General features: G+C 41.6%; 1 protein-coding gene across 1 annotated transcript in view; it reads right to left on the reverse strand.

Annotated features, from left to right (window-relative positions):
* Positions 1–357: 357 nt before the first annotated feature.
* NLRP11 (NLR family, pyrin domain containing 11) overlaps positions 358–16,524 on the reverse strand; it is a 23,989-nt gene continuing 7,822 nt past the window's right edge. The window contains exons 2-9 of the mRNA XM_012643002.1: positions 14,633–16,199; positions 13,663–13,824; positions 10,733–10,900; positions 7,690–7,860; positions 6,175–6,345; positions 3,040–3,213; positions 2,622–2,792; positions 358–577 (exon numbers count right to left, since the gene is read on the reverse strand). Of these exons, the coding sequence (XP_012498456.1) occupies positions 358–577; positions 2,622–2,792; positions 3,040–3,213; positions 6,175–6,345; positions 7,690–7,860; positions 10,733–10,900; positions 13,663–13,824; positions 14,633–16,199 (2,804 nt within the window). The remainder of the gene's footprint in view (positions 578–2,621; positions 2,793–3,039; positions 3,214–6,174; positions 6,346–7,689; positions 7,861–10,732; positions 10,901–13,662; positions 13,825–14,632; positions 16,200–16,524) is intronic.

Here is a 16,524-nt window from a genome sequence, read left to right on the forward strand (position 1 = left end):
ACAACTCTCTCTAGACAAAAAAAAAAAAAAAAAAGATCATGGCTCCTTCAATTCAACTTGTTATTCCAAGAAGCATACTGATAAAAGAATCATGCATCATACTTTTCCCCAATGCATTTAAAAGTTTTATTACTTCATATACTCCTTTTAATACTCTAGTGAGACAGTATAGGAGTTTTTACAAAGAAAGTGGGTTGACTTGATCAAGTTCACAAAACAAAATCAAATGAGAAATCATAACCCTAATTTTCCTGTATCCCAGTCATGATAGCAGCTCACATCAAATACACTTTACATACAACACGGTTAAAGTGGTTGCCCAGAAACTGCAGTTTCCTCTGTTGTGGATGCAAACCTTCAGGGAAATTTGAAAAAGATTGACTGCCAAGCGTAGTTAGATTTCGTTGAACCTGGCTGAGAATGACTCTGAGAATGACTCTGAGAACCAAGTGAACCACTGAATTGTCTGCCTTCTCTCATACTGCAAGATCGATACAAAAAGACCAGCTTGGTATTTTTTTCTCTTACGGCCATCAGCAACCTCTGAGTTTCTGCATTCAAATCACTCATTCGAATCCTGAAGAAATATAGAGGGAGAATTCTGTTAATACTACATGTTATATTTCACCTTTGTCCCATCAATGACTAATTCCCCATATGTCATCCCTTGGGCATTCTTGGGAGTGTCTATCTTGCCACCTCGAAGGAAAGAGGGAAATCTGCTCTCGACTAAATACCCTAAGACAGAGATTTCTCCATTAAGCATTGGAACATAAGGTGAGAATTCCACTGGGAGAACTGTTTGAAGTTAATATTAGTAGTAATGACTGCTAATGTGTACTCCATACTTTGTAGGCATATATCATCACATCCTCACAAGAGATGAAGTCATGAATGATTTTATGGATTCCAACACTTGGGATCAGAGTTTTCAACTAAGATCTGTTTATATAGCTGGAGAACAGAGGCACATTTACGCCAGAGACCGTGCTTAAAACATTTGATACAATTTCTTCAAATTAAGGAGGGAGATTCACAGTCACTTTTATTTATCTTGTGCCCTCTCTATATGTGAGTGTCCTAATTTGCATGTAGGCACAAATACCTCTATAACCTGAAATATGTTCATTTTTTTCAATTTACTTTCATTAAGCACCTACAACATTGAAGGGAATAATATCCCTGCCACTATGGAGCTTATTTTCTAGCAGAAGGAGTTGGACAATAGACAGAATAAATATGTTATATGGTACATTAGAAGATAAGAGCCCTGCAGGCAAATAAAGAGAATAAGGGATTTGGAAAGCTCAAAATGTTTGAATGGGTTTTCTACACATCTAAAAGTTTAACTCAATATCTGTATTTATTATAAAGTGTCATTTGGAGAGCACAAGGGAAAATGAGCTCATACAAGGGTCCCAAGCACATTGAATCTATGTTCTGAATTAATCTTTAAGAGTTCTGAGATGAATATTCCCATTTTCCATTTGAGAAAATTGAAGGCAAGTGGAAAATGAGCTGCCCTGCCTGTACTTGATCAATGGGTAAATCCTAGACGTGTATACTTTGTCTCTAATTGAGCGCTCAGTAACCTGAATATTGCTTTCCTTTAAGAAAATAAAGCAATGCTAGATATTGCCAGAATTTTCTGAGTATGTGGACAAAGTGTGACTGGAAATTGTGGTAGACAGCTCCTAAGATGGCTTCCAAAGATCCTCACCATGTGTCAGTCACACCCTTGAATAATTCTCTCCTTGGGTATAGGTGGGACCTGTGATTTTCTTCTAGCCAATGGGCAAAAATGAAATGTCACTTCCTCGAGGAGTTTATATAAAATTGTTACTTCTGTCTCGCTAACAAACTCACTCTATTGCCTTGCAAAATTTGATGAAGAAGGGTCCACATGGCCAGGAACTGAGGGTCTCTTCTAGCCAATAGCCATCTAGATCCATCACTAAGATCCTCAGCCCAACAGCCCTACAGGAGCTGAATTCTGCCAACAACCACGTGATCATAGAAGCAGATTTCTTCCTTCCAGTTGAACCTTTGGGTATGACCCCAGCCCTAGGTGCAGCGTTGTAAGAGATCCTGAGGAAGATGACCAACTAAGCCATAACTGGACTCCTGAGACTCACATAGGGTATGAAATAATAAATATGTGTGTTAAGTCCTAAGTTTGTGCTGACTTGTTATGTAGCAATAGTTAGCAGAAAGGAAGAGAATCCTTACTTTATGAGAAGGAATTTAATGGGTTTGGAACGATGAGATGGCAGACTGAGAATTAGCCATTTTCTTCCTCTAGTAATGAAGGACACAACCAAGCAGGGGAAAGGAAGAAAATGGAAAATATTTAAAGATATGGAAAATAATGTTCCTAAAGGTCTAATAAGTAATGCTAATTGTGACCTTTTACTCACTATTGAGTGCATACTTTTGCTTTAAGAACTCAACATATATTCTCAATCTCCCAACAGGAAAGGGTATCCTTTTTGGGACTTTTTTTTTTTCTTTTTTTTTTTTGGTATTTGAAACTGGCAATGCATTTATCATCATCTCATATGCCTTAGATTATCTCAATACAGACTTGTCCCCATCACCAAGGAAAACAGCATCCAACTTACCCAAATGCCTCAAGTACACACTCTGGGTGTCCCAAGCCCTCAACAAGTTTTCTAGCTCCTTCATTACCCAAATTATTTTCAGACAGATTGAGTGTTTTCAGTGTTTTGCTGCTGATGAGAACAGAGGTGAGAGACTGACAGCAGGCACTGGTTAACTCGCACCCTTCTAGCCTGTAACAAGGAAACGCACAGGTGAAATGGGACCCAATCCTTGGGGAGAAATGGCAGGCAGTTAGATGGGCATGAGCTAGATGTTTACCAAATACCTCCCTTCACAAGTTCTGGACAAAAGAGCGGCATTTCAAACAACAGACCATTATGCCTGAGTTTTTATTTCCCAATCCAGATTCTTTCCTACCTATCTTTTCTTCCACTTTTCCTAACTCCAAATAGGGAACTTTCTCCACCAGGTACCTACCCAAGAGTTTCCAGCTTGCAGTTTGGATGTTTCAAAGCATAACACAGCAGCTCCACTCCTGCATCCTGTATCTTATTATATGCAAGCTCAAGCCTCCTCAGGTGCAGATTATAATAAATAAGAGCTGCTGCAATATATAGGCAGACATCGCTGGTAAAAAAACAGCCAGACAGCCTGCAAAAAACAAACGTAAGCTAGAGTCATGACCACCTGTCTCGAAAGTTTTATATCATGAAGTACTAAGTGTTCTTCGACCCATCTCATGACATTTATGAAGAAGGGACTCATTAATGAGACAAGAGCAGTGTTAACAGCTATAGAACACTTACAACATACCAGGCATCATTCAAAGATCTTAATGCATATTAACTCACACAATGGTCACAAGGCTCGCATCATCCTGATTTTACAAACAAAAAAACTGAAGCCAGAATGTTTTAAGCATTTTTACCCCAGGAGGTAGATAACTAGAAGTCATATTCCTATATCTTTGTGATACTGAACTTGGGTTCTGAAGAATTATTTTGGGCAACCTCTTCTGACATTCATTCTGCTACCTTGTAGTACTCATGTCAAAGACCAATGTTACTGAGGAGAGCTAAATTTACTGTTTTTATGATAAAAGTAATTATGCCATGTGATCCTTCTTCTCATTTAAAGTAGGCAAAGTCCTGGCAACTGCCCACATTCTCCCAGGAGATCCACTATCTTGTTTTCCCCACTCACATTTCCCATGTCTAATTCTATAGTTCGACTTCACTGCCTCACCACGGTGGCGTGGTAGGCTGTATCTGTGCCTAAGCCCTTGCACAGGCTATTTGTTCTGCTTGAAAGCCCCACTCTGATGATCTGCATGACTCAGTTTCTACCCTCCTCCAAGTCTTTGCTCAAATGTCCCCTTGTCAATGAGGTTACCTTGACTAACCTTGCTTAGAGAGGGGAAAATCACCATCAGTGCTCCTGATCTATTTTAAACTGAAAAAAAAAATTCCATAGCACTTTTTGTTGTCTGATGCAGGGGTTGACAAAGTTTTTCTGTAATAGGCCAGATAATAAACATTTTAGGCTTTAGGGGCCACACAGCCTCTGTCACAACTACTCAACTTTTTTTCATAACACAAAAGTGTTCATAGACACCCTATAAGTGGCTGTGTTCCAATAAAACTTTATTTATAAAAACAAGCAGAGGGTCAGATTTGGCCCCTGGATGATAGCTTGCTGACCTCTTGTCTAATAATGCATAACTTACTTACGTCTTATTTTCTATCTCCCCCAGTGCCAATGCAAGATCCTTAAGACATGGATATTTGTTTTGTGCATTTTGTTTTGTCCCAGACACCTAGAAGAGTGCCTGACATTTAGTGCACATTTGGTAATAATTTGAATAATTAGATATGGAAGCAGATTCTAGAAAAATCCCAGGTTTATTCTTTATTTAGTAGTTATCGGGTATTAACAATGCCAATTATATCCTGTTTTCAAGCTTAGAGGGAAAAGAAGTAGGACAAACACAGTGTTTTATATGTCCTTCGGGGGCTTATAGAAGAGGTTCCTGCCCAGGTTTCGGGAAGGCAAGAGGCAGAATGGACAGTCCTACTTAAGTATATTCTTGAGTGATGAGAGAAGCAGCATGTTTAGAGTCTACAGCAAGATTCAAACTATAGCCTGAGCACCAAATCCCAACAACCCTATGCTTTGTAAATGAAGTTTTGTTGGGACACAGCCACACCCATTTGTTGACATAGTTGTTCATGGCTGCTCTTGAGCTATGGCAGAGTAGAATAGTTGTGACGGGGACCTATGGCCCGTGAAGCCCAAGACATTTACCATCTCGCCCTTTACAGAGAAAGCCTGCTGACCCCTGTTCTAAACCATTGTGTCTATTTTTCTCAACCTCCTGGGCACAAACTAAGGGCCAAGAAAACAAAAAGGCTTATTTCATTTTCCCAAAGGCAGCTTCCTATAAACCACCATGCCCAAGGAAGCAAGATCCTGGAAGGAAAGGATATTCCCAGAATTTCCTGTTTTCCCTCTGACCTGCCTATTCCCAAATCAAAGTAAATGGAAACATGGGTTTATGTTATAACTACAAGGCAGAAAGAAATTTGAAATAAAAAGTCAGATACGGAGGGCAGACGGGATCCGGCGTGGTCAGGGCAACATACGTAACCTAAATATTATCTGTACCCCCATAATATGCTGAAATAAAAGAAAAAGAAAAAAAAACAAAAAAATAAAATCCTTGTTGGATAATTCCAACATCTGATTCATCTTGGAAAAAAAAAAAAAGTCAGATACGGTAGTGTTGATTATATTCTTATATAGTCTATTAGCACATCAGTTCAGCAGCTCACAAGCCGGAGTGTTGTTATTTTATAAACAGGAGATAATTTTATGGTCTCAGTTTCTCACATTTCTGAGCCAAAAAAAGACATTTGAGATAGAACATTTAAAAAGAAAAAAAAGACTTCACATTCGACAACTTCAAAGGATAAAAAAAAAAATTCAGACAAGTGATAGCTCATCACCTGAGAAAATATGAGAAAGTTGATTATTTAATATCACTGAGGAGAGACACTCAGAAGGCTATAGAAGGTTATTATTTATTTCTTCCTGGAAGCTTGGTCCGAGGCCATTGGATCATGACTAAGTCAGCTTATCAGAGAAGCACGTCTTTGGCCCATAGTCATGGCCTAGATACAGCAACCTCCCCCCATGTGCAACCAACACGCCCCTTTTCCGATAAAGCTATTTCCCAACAAAGATGTCCCTGTGATTGCCTACCCCAAAAGATGTTCCCTTCCCCATAAATATGTAAGCCAGGTCGGGGCTGAATCTTTAGGCCCCTTCCTCCGCAGCCCTTCTACACGGTATGTCCAGCTGCACCTGACCCAGGCACCACTTTTCATGGTGAAGGTCTCAGGGATTTTGTAGACCCTGATCCTTCTCAGCTAGGAGATATTGCCAACAAATCTTACTGTGCTTTTATGCTACCTGTTGTCTGGAACACGTGTTCTCACACCCCTTATCACCCATGATACCATCGCTAAAGTCTTATTTCTGTCGCCAACTTCACCACTCAAACCCTCACACGGCAGGGATTCCATCGTCCAATAGACCCATGGAGAGACTTACTCTATCTCCTGTAATCGACATTCTGGCAACGACAGGGGAAAAGTCAAAGCCAATACTCCACGGTTCTGTAAGTAATTCACACACAGGTCTAGATGTTTTAGAGTTTTGCTGAGTATTAGGAGTTTCGTGATGTAGACGGAACAACGTTCAGTGAGACAGCAGTGGAATAACCTGTGTGGGGCCACAAACAGAAGGAGTGAGTTAGTGATACAGCGACCCCTGGAAAAGGCTCAGATGCCATCACCCACCCCGAATCCATAAGTGCCTCCACGCCTTCTGCTGCCACAGCCCAACACATCTCTCCCTATGACGTTCTTACTGGAAAAAGGAGATACGAACTACCCAAGACAGTACAGAGGGTAAAATACCAGAATGGATAATATGGAGCAGGGCATGAGAAAAACTATCAAACTCCCACTAACTGGATCATCTTACACAAGTTATTTCTGTAACTTGGTTTCCTCATAGTTTGTTAAAGTGTATTTTTTTGTTAAACTTAACTAAAATTCTTTTCAGTTTAAAAATTGTGATTCTAAAAGAGCTACCTTGCTGCTTACAAGGGCATATGGGAACTGTTGAAAATTTTGTAAAAAGTAAAGGCAGGACGCACACCTGAAGCCCTTGGGCTCTGGAACTGTAAACCCATGTGGTGGTGTCAGGTTTTCATATTCAGAGTTAATTTTCTGCCAATATTTGAAAGTTTACTCAATTCCAATCTGGATTTCCAGCTTCTCTATTTTAAGAAGTTGGAAATGAACACACTGAATTGTGGTTTCCACTGTGGGGGAGAAGGTAGACTGGACCAGGGGTTGTAATATCAGCTCCTGCTCTTATGTAGTCGGCTGCCATGGCCCAGGTGCTGCACTTGGAATCTCCTTCCCACATATGTAACTCTCTCTCCAAAGCCTTAAGTTTGCTAATGTTGTGACCCCCGTTCTCCAGACTGGGAAATACAAGTGTGTGTGTGTGTGTGTGTGTGTGTGTGTGTGTGTGTGTGTGTGTGTCTGGGGGACACCTAAATACATTTTTGCCAACATCATGCTGCAAATTAGTTGTTAATCCAGAATATTAGGCCAGGTGCGGTGGCTCACACCTGTAATCTTGGCACTCTGGGAGGCCAAGGCAGGAGGATCACTTGAGGTCAGGAGTTCGAGACCAGCCTGAGCAAGAGTGAGACCCGGTCTTTACTAAAAAAATAGGAAAAATTAGCCAGGTGTGGTAGCGTGCACCTGTAGTCCCAGCTACTAGGGAGGCTAAGGCAGGAGGATCGCTTGAGCCCAGGAGTTTGAGGTTGTTGTGAGCTAGGCTGACACTGCAGCACTCTAATGAGACTCTGTCTTAAAAAAAAAAATCCCAGAATATTAATTCAGACCTGTCCAACTCCAAATATTAATGCCATACTTTCAGCTGCTGTGCTCTATTGCACTTTTCTTCTCCGTTGTTCTTCAACCACATGCCTAACATTCAAATCCAGGTCCAAACTCCTACGTGGTGGGCTTGTCTAAGTCAACTTACGTCAGTGACTCAAGAACACAATCTGGGTGGAGCACAGCTTCACACAGTGTTTTCACCCCATTGTTCCCCACGGGATTTTCGGATAAGGTCAACTTTTTCAGCTGCCTGCTGCTGATGAGAATCGATGAGATTTCTGCACATGCACTGGCTGGCAAATTACAGTTCACGAAGCTGTAAGAGGAACTCAGATGAAATAAAGGTCTCTCAGTTTTCTAAGCCATGCCTCTTTTAAATAAAATTGGCCCCAACCAAGTGCGATGACATTTACTAAGAATAGGAAATAAACGGATCCCTCTGCTTCTACTCTTACCCTACACCAGTTCTCAGAGTTCAAATTTGGGTGCAGGTGCCGATTCGAGACACGCGGTGAGCAGGCAGTTCTTCATCCTTCTGCATCCATCTCCACGTGCTCCCCAGCGGCATGTTTCAGAACTGTGAGGTAGCAGGCCACCTACATGACCATGTGATGTGTGTGTGCCACCCACGTGCACAACCTGGTCAAGACCCTCAATTTTCCATCATATTTGCAGTGCCCTCTGATGGTTTTCCACATCGTCTATGATGCCCTGCATGATCTGGCTCTCAATGACCCTCTGATTTTATCTTCTAAACTTCTACTCATTGCTCACTCTGTCCCATCCACCCTGATCTCCTCGCTCTCCCTCAAGTCCACCAGGCACATTCTTGCTATAGTGGCTCTGCTTTGACCTTCGTCTCTACTTGGTGATCTTTCCCCAGATAGTTTTGTGGTTGGCCGTCTCCCTTCCTTCAGCTTGTCATTCAACATTCACGTCTTTAATGAGGTCTTTGCTAACTATCATTCAATCAACTAATAAATATCATCTGCCATATTTTAGGCATTGTGCTAGGCTCCTGGGATATAGCAGAGAACTAGAAAAAAAATGATGGGATTCTAGCAGTGCAAAGAAAGGACCAAATATGCAATGCACCTAGCAGATGATCAGTTCCATCTAAGAAATAATAGAGTGAAGTGGAGAGAAAGGAAAGGCGGTATTTTACTTCTGTGGGGAGCAGTCAGTGAGAGAAGTTCTAGCTAATAAGGTGGTATTGGAGCAGAAACCTGAGAAACAGAAGGGCAAGCCCTGAATCTCTATGGGGAGAGAATTTCTGGCAGAAGAAAAGGGTCCGATGCAGGAGCAGGGCTGGTGTTTCAAAGACCTGCAACAAGTACAGTACGGCTGCAGCATGGTATGTGAGTAGATGTGCAAAAGACAGGTCAGAGGGTTGACCAGAACCACACACGGTGAAATGATGTATGTTATTTGGGATAAAAGTGGAAGCCACTGAGGATTTGAAGATTAAGGGACAGAAGAGGTGCAAGATCTCCCTGGAATTAAGAACTAAATGGAAGTTGCTCTTCTACACTCTTTTCCACGTAACAGGTGAAGGTACGAACAGGGAGAACAGGTAGGAAGATGCTGAAATAGCTCAGGGGAGAGGTGGTGGCTTGGTTACCATGCTTAGAAGCAGAGGAAGCAGGAAGTAGTCAGATCCATTCCAATGATATACCTGACTAATTTGTCTAAGCCAAGTCACTTGAAAATCTGTATTTAAAATGCCTATTAAATATCAAAATAGATACATTTAGAAGTTCATTGAGTCTGAAACCAGAAGAAATGTACGTTTGTAAATATATGTCTCAGAGTCTTCAGTGTATAGAGGCTACTTAACGTCATGCATGAGAACTCAGATTTGTCGAGAACCACTTGGAAACATCCAGGATATTAGCATTCAGGAAGGTAAGAAATAAATAAAAGAGATGGAGAAGGAGCAACTGAAGTTTGGGGAAGACCAAAGGCCAAATGAACAATGTTTCAAAATGGAAGGGGATAGGTGGGGTTAGGGGAGGGGCTGATCACAGAGTGACAGCAGAGTTGGGATTTTGCCAGGTTAATGTGAAGACAAGAAAGGATCCTGAGTGAGAGGATATAAGGCAATGACTACAAAGGACCACGGAATTCAAATTGTGTGAGAAGGAAAGGGAAGGATCAGGGAGGAAAAAGACAATGGGAAGTTGCTGGTCGAATGGCTGAAGGACCCAGTAGGATTTAAGGGTGGGGGAATTTGCTTGCAAGACAGAGTGGCTTGAGAGGACAGGAGGTGCTGTTGGAGCATGAGGTGCTTGACATTGCGAGCATAGGTGAAATGCAGTTATCGGAGACAAGGTCTAGAGCTGTGCTGTGCAGCACTGGAGTCACTAGCAAACCTAGCTATTGAGCACTTAAAGTATGGTTAGCATGATGGGGGCACAGGATTCTTAATTAAATTTTCATTCGTTTAAATTTAAAATACAAGTTAATTCTCAATTTAGTTATTGGAAAACAGTATTTAAGAATGCCTTGGATATGTGAGTCAATCTTTTTCAATTGTAAATTTTATGAAGTGAAAATGGAGGTCAAATGTTTCCAGTGAAAATTTACCATCAGAATGGTGATGTTCTGCAAGTATAAAATACATACTGGACTTTGAAGTCTTCATCCAGAAAAGGAATGTAAAATCCCATTAATCATTTTTTAATATTATGTATCGATATCATTTTATATGTTGGGTTAAGGTTTTATTTTTAAAAAGTTTCACCTGCTTCCTTTTACTTTCTAAATGTGGCCCCTAGAAAATGTAAAACTACTCTTGTGGCTCACATAGCATTTCCATCTGACCATGTTTCTTTAGGGTTTGACCAGGATGGCTTGTCGCTGAGAATGAGCAGAAGAACTAGATCATTAGAGAAATTAAGTCCTGGGAGTGAGAAGACAAGTTATAGAAAAGATCAATCAAAATGACTTGGGCAGTGCAAAGGTGAATATGTGACCAAAGCGTTTGTACCCCCATAGTATTCCGAAGTAAAATAAATAAATAGGAATATTGTTGGTTACAGAGAAATACATCCTGTGCTGAGAATCTTCAAGGAATGAATGGCATCAAGGATAGGTAACAGGTGGTATTGTCTGAAGAGCGCCTCTACACACCAACACCTGGCCATCCCCAGCACGCACATTGAATATCCGGCCGAGCAACGACTCACCTCAGGTGCTGTATGCTGCACGTTGGACCACTCAAGATCTCACGCAGAAGGGAAAACACGTTTAGGGAAACGGGCATGCAACTCAGGTTCAGTAAGGTCAGGTTCCTGTTACGAACCATAGATCTGAACAAGTTGTCAAATTCAGTACCAGCTGAGAAATATGTCAACCTGCAGAAGATAAAATGGTAGGAAATGTCCAGCGAAGGTTGCATACAGTATGAGCATCTCTGCAATCATTCCTGCCTGCCCTATTTCATTCTAGAACAGATTCTGAGTGTTGATCATTTCCTCACATGCTGTTCTCAGTCGTAGGTGCCTAGTGAGGTCAGGGAATTTCCACTCATCCCGAGGTCAGGCCAGGTTGTTGACTTTGAAATCACCCTCTGGGGTCTTTACGATGCGTTTACCACCTTGACCTTCCTCAAGGCAGGACCTGTGAGTGGGCCATTAAGAAAATACACACGCCCATATGCAAAATTAGCCATGCTTTTCTATATTATGAGAGCAAAGGCCATAATATGTTGATGGGCCATATGTCCCCAGGATCTAGCACACATTAACAATTCACCATTTCATTGGGGGAAAACACAGTGGGCCCACAGTGGGTCCCTGAGTGAACCACCACCACTGCTCTCCCCCAACCCAGAAGGATTTTTTCATGATTCGCTTCAAAGTAGAAACAAAATATCAGGGCAACAAAATGGTCACTGTCTCTTTATGGGCCATCTGGAGAGAAGAGAAGAGTTAGGAACCTACAACTCAAAGTTAAACAAGAGAAATGTGAAAAGGGCCGGGAAATTGGCCAACCCCCAGAGAAATGACTCAGGATTGAGAATTCTATGACAAACTCAAATATAGGACATATGGGAAGTCCTTTTAACTTAATTCCCAGCCTATCGGTGAGTTGGCAGGAGGCTGGATGTGTCTTGCTTGCTGCTGTCAGTATTTCCAGATTGCTTTGCCCAGTGATCTCTTGGTCCCCATTTTACCCAAATGACTTCCCTCCTTTTTTGCTCCCTATTGCAATGAAACTACTCAAAAGTCTTCATTCCCCTCTCACCACTGTCTTTTTCAACCAGGCTTTACCTGTGCTCCCCTTCTAAAACCGTTCTTGGTCACCAGTGCCCTCCGCCTACTGATGTTACTGGTCAGGGCTCAGTCTTTACTCTCTTTGGTTGACCACCACCCTCCACCACAGTTGCTCTTTCCTTTGTTAATAAGGAAACTTCTCCCTTGGCTTCAGGGATGCCATGCTCCTCACTTTTCCTCACAGCGTCATGACCAGTCAAACCCCTTTTCTGGTTCCTGCTTTTCTGCCCAGACACTTCACCTTGGGGAACTCTGGAAACCAGTCCTTGAATCGTTTTCCTTCCTGAGCAACATTTCTACCTTGGTGAACCCATTAGTCCTTGGCTTTAAATTTATATACTATATATATACATATATATATATAGAGATAACATTCAAATTTTACCTTCAATTCAGGAACATCCCACACTGTTATTTGGATGTTTAATAGACATCTCAACTTTATTTCAAACAACTTTAGACTGACCTACCCCAAACTCTTGCTTCGGTCATATATCCTCCCATCTCAGTGGTAACTCTAACCTGGCAGTTTTTCAAACCAAAGATATTGGGAGAAGTCAACTCTTCCATTATATTCTACATTCAGTCAAGGAAGTGTCCTTTGCTGACATACAGTCCGAAGCTGGCACCTCACCAACTCGCATTGCTCACACCCTCATCAGATGCACCATTCATTCTCACCTGGAGGACGTTAACTGCCTCCTCTGAGCTCCCTGAGTCCACCTTGGCTTTTGGATCTGCTAGTCTTAATGTAATATATAGAATGGGTCTCTTAAAATGCATATTCTGACATCTCTGCTCAAAAGCTCTCAAAACTCCTCACCTCACTCCAGAAAATCCAGTCCTGATGCTTTTTACGAGGCCTGTGATCTTGACATACATTACTATGAGCTGTTTTCCTAACACACCCCTCCCCCCACTGCCCTAACCACAGGAATCTGTGAATATCTCTGAATACACCAAGCTTCAGTTCCATGGACCCCTCTCCCAGGGGATGACCAGTAGTTGTTTATTGGCTCATTTCTTTACCTCACTCAAGTCTGTTCAGAACTCACTCCAACCTACACCCACAACCGCCACTCTTCTTTTGGATAACTCTAGTTTTTACTATTTCTCACTGCTTCCAAAAACAGAGACTACTTTCTCAGTCTCCCTTTGCAGTTATATAAAGCTGTGTGACAAGATTAACAGGTCAATGAGATGCGAGCAGAGTGACACAAGAAAGAGTTCTACAAAGTCTCCATCAAGAAAGCTCCTGTGGCTCAGAGTGAACCTTTCCCTCCCCTTCTCCCCCTGTGGCTTCCTGCCTTGAGGCAGCCATGATGGCTGGGGCTTCAATAGTCACTGTGGCCCAAGATCTTCTTCATCACAGACATACTAAAGATGGCTGAGGGGATGTGCAGAAGGGGCCTGGGCCCTGATGAATCTGACCCGAAAGTATGTCTTCCATAGGCTTTCTACCTCCAGACCTTTCATGGAAGTAGAAAAATAAGCCTTATGTGCTTAAACTGCTCTTAGAGGAAGAGGGAAGGATGTCTGTTATCTATGGTTGAACATAATCCAAAGTGATGTAGATTCTTTTCACCTGGACAACTTGTGAGTCATCATTATCTGAATCAATTATCCTTTTTCTGAAAATAATACCAGGGACTTCAGGGTCTCCCCACTCCTACCCCAAACCCCCTCACTTCATTAGGTATATTCCCTAGTATTACTAGTTCTAGTTTTACTATTTATCACATGGAATAATCATTTTCTTGTGTATTGTCTTCCCCCAGAGAAGGAAAAGGAGATTATGGTTATTTTGGGGGGAACCGCTAAGGGAGAGATTGATATAATACCTGAGTGTTTGAAGTTGACAGTTAGGATGTCCCAGGGCTTTAGACAGAAGTTTTTCTGAAATACTGTCAATGACACTGCCACAAATTTCCAGCTCCCGGAGGTTCTCCTTAGTGTGAAGTAGACAGCAGATCTCGCTCCAATAGTCAAGGCTCTTCGTTTGACTACATAGAAGAAACACGGGTTCTCTAGTGGAATCAATTCGACTCCAGCAATTTGAAAAACGATACACACACACGTGTGTGTGTGTGTGTGTGTGTGTGTGTGTGTATACATATATATACATATAGATATCTTTTGAGAGTACCTATTACCTGACTCAGACTTATACCAGGCAGGAAGAAATAAAGTCTGGTCAAGTATCAAAAACAACACCCAGACCCACAAAGTTAATTGGTGATTCCACATTCAGACAAGATACAACTGAGTGCAATGCCTTAAAGTGTGGAAATGTTACATATCTAAAAACATCAGTATTGATGATAAATGTTGCATTTTATGTGCTATTATGAGCACCCCCAATGTAATATAAGGATTACTTCAGTTAATCCATACAACAGATCTGAAGAAATGAAGTTAAACCATTGGTTCTCAACTAGGAGCAAGTTTGTCCCTCAGGGGACATTTGGCAATGTCTCAAGACATTTTTATTGTCACAACTGGATGTTACTGGCCAGAGTAGAGGCCAGGGATATTGCTAATCATCTTGTAATATACAAGATACAAGATAGCCCCCTACCACAAAGAATTATCTGGCCCCCAAAATGTCAATAATGCTGAGATTTAACCTAGAAACCCTGAGTTTACACTGAAGCAGAGAGATTTTTAAAAATCACTGGTCCCAGGAGAAACCACAGTGGAAATCAAGTTCTGCATGGCCTTTAGTTTCAGTCTTCTTATGGTCAACAAGCACTAGAATCACAGAAAGGTTTTAGAAATATAGGAAAGAAAGTAATTTTTTTAAAGACTTACCTAGGAGTTAGCATCACAGCTGGATTCCTGTTTTCAAAGATGTGTTGAATACACAACTTAAGTTTCTTTAGAGAATGGCAGTGCTGCAGACAATATAACGAAACCATCAAATCTGTGTGTGCATGAATATGAACGGTAGCCTCTGAGAAAAAGCCCATTGTCTCTTTCACAATTTCTTCCTCCTGATTCTCAAAGAGAGAGTAAAACAAAGGTGTGTGGTGTTCTAGTAGAATCGGATTGTTCCCCAAATGTCTCATCAGCATTAGCAAGTTCCGCCGGAAAGATGCTGCCTTTGGTAGTTGACAGCCAAGGGACGTCTCGAGAATTTTTCTCTTCTTCTCATTAAGAAGACCAAAAATGGAAGTAATTATGGGACCAAAATCATTGTATAATTCCCTTTTCTCTTTATATGGTTTCTTGGCTGAGGGGATTGAGCAATTGGGTAATACTATCAGACACGCGACGGCTGCGCAAAACTCCTGGATGTTCAAGTGTAGGAACTTATAATGGCTTTTAGGGTGACTGCTGTGCAAAAGAATATTCATGCCCTGCAACACAAAGATGTCAACCCTGGAAAACCCCACGCTTCTGAGGTCGCTAGTGCTAAAACTTAGGGTGTTGTGAAACAGTCCTTCTAAAGCCAGCAAACATAGACGGTTTAGGAGAACTAGGTGATGCTGATTGGCGGTAACTTGAGCCTCAGATGTCAAGGCACTGGCAAGAAAATGGGCATATATGTCTGTGGGTGTTTGGCAGGAGAGTCTGATATCTTCCCCCTTGTCCATCTGCTGCTTCAGGACGGTACACACGATCCAGCACAGGACAGGGACTTGGCATAGATCCACAAGAATTTCATTGTCAAGGACATGTGTGAAGGCTGTCACAGCCTTCTGTCTGTCTTTAAAGAACAAGTAAAAATAATCCTGCTTGTTTTCATCAGAGAGCTCCAGGGACACGCAGCAATCTTTCCTACCCATTAATGTTTTTATGGAAGGGTCACAATTGGGCCTTGATGCGATGAGGACCCAGGAACCTGAGGCCATCTTTCTCCTCAGCAAACTGAGGAAGAGAATGGATATTGGCACAGGCTGTCTGCTGTCACTACACAAAAGAGATTCATCTATGCTGAAGTTAAAATCCATGTTATCCAAGTCCTCAAAGATAAAAAGGAGCCTCTGGGGATTGGACAGGATGTCTGCAACTGGAGCCTGCCTATTGGGCCAGTCCTTAGAGATCAGCTGAATCAAACTACAGTTGATCGTCTGGTTTGCTTCATGAGAAGAGAGGTGAACGATGTATGAGATTGTTTCCTTCCACATCTCACCGAATGTCCACTCTTCCACTGCTGTTTTTATGATCATAGATTTCCCAGCTGCTCTATCTCCCACCAGGAACACATTAAGATTCTCTGTCGAAGAGGTCCTAGAATCATATGATAATTCAAGTGTGTAGAAAATATCTCCCATAACTTGGTAGTAGAATTTGTAATGGATTCCTGAAAAAGGGCACATTTCCGACAGGAGTTGGAATTTTGTCCTCATGAGAGATTTGTGTGTTTCTTCGTTACCTGAGAGAGTGAGTACAGGGCAGAAGAAATGCAGGACATGGAAAAATATTGAGATGTAAAAACAGTTTCACTCTGTTTTCATATTTACAGTAAAAGTACAGTAAAAATAAAGGATTTTTACTTACTACCCATTCACCACAAAGATATAGGTGTAAGGATATTTATCATGCTGCTTTAAAAGAAGAAGGTTGAGTAAACCTATTCATCCATACAATAGAATCTGCCGATCTCTTACCATTACATGCTCATTTTCCCCTCTTATTTACCTCGGCATCAAGGATTTATTTCCTTCTCCTTTTGTGGTTCCACAGTATTTTTTTTTTTT

Source organism: Propithecus coquereli, unplaced genomic scaffold (assembly GCF_000956105.1).
Source record: "Propithecus coquereli isolate 6110/MARCELLA unplaced genomic scaffold, Pcoq_1.0 Scaffold193, whole genome shotgun sequence".
In the NCBI taxonomy this organism is placed as follows: Eukaryota; Metazoa; Chordata; class Mammalia; order Primates; family Indriidae; genus Propithecus; species Propithecus coquereli.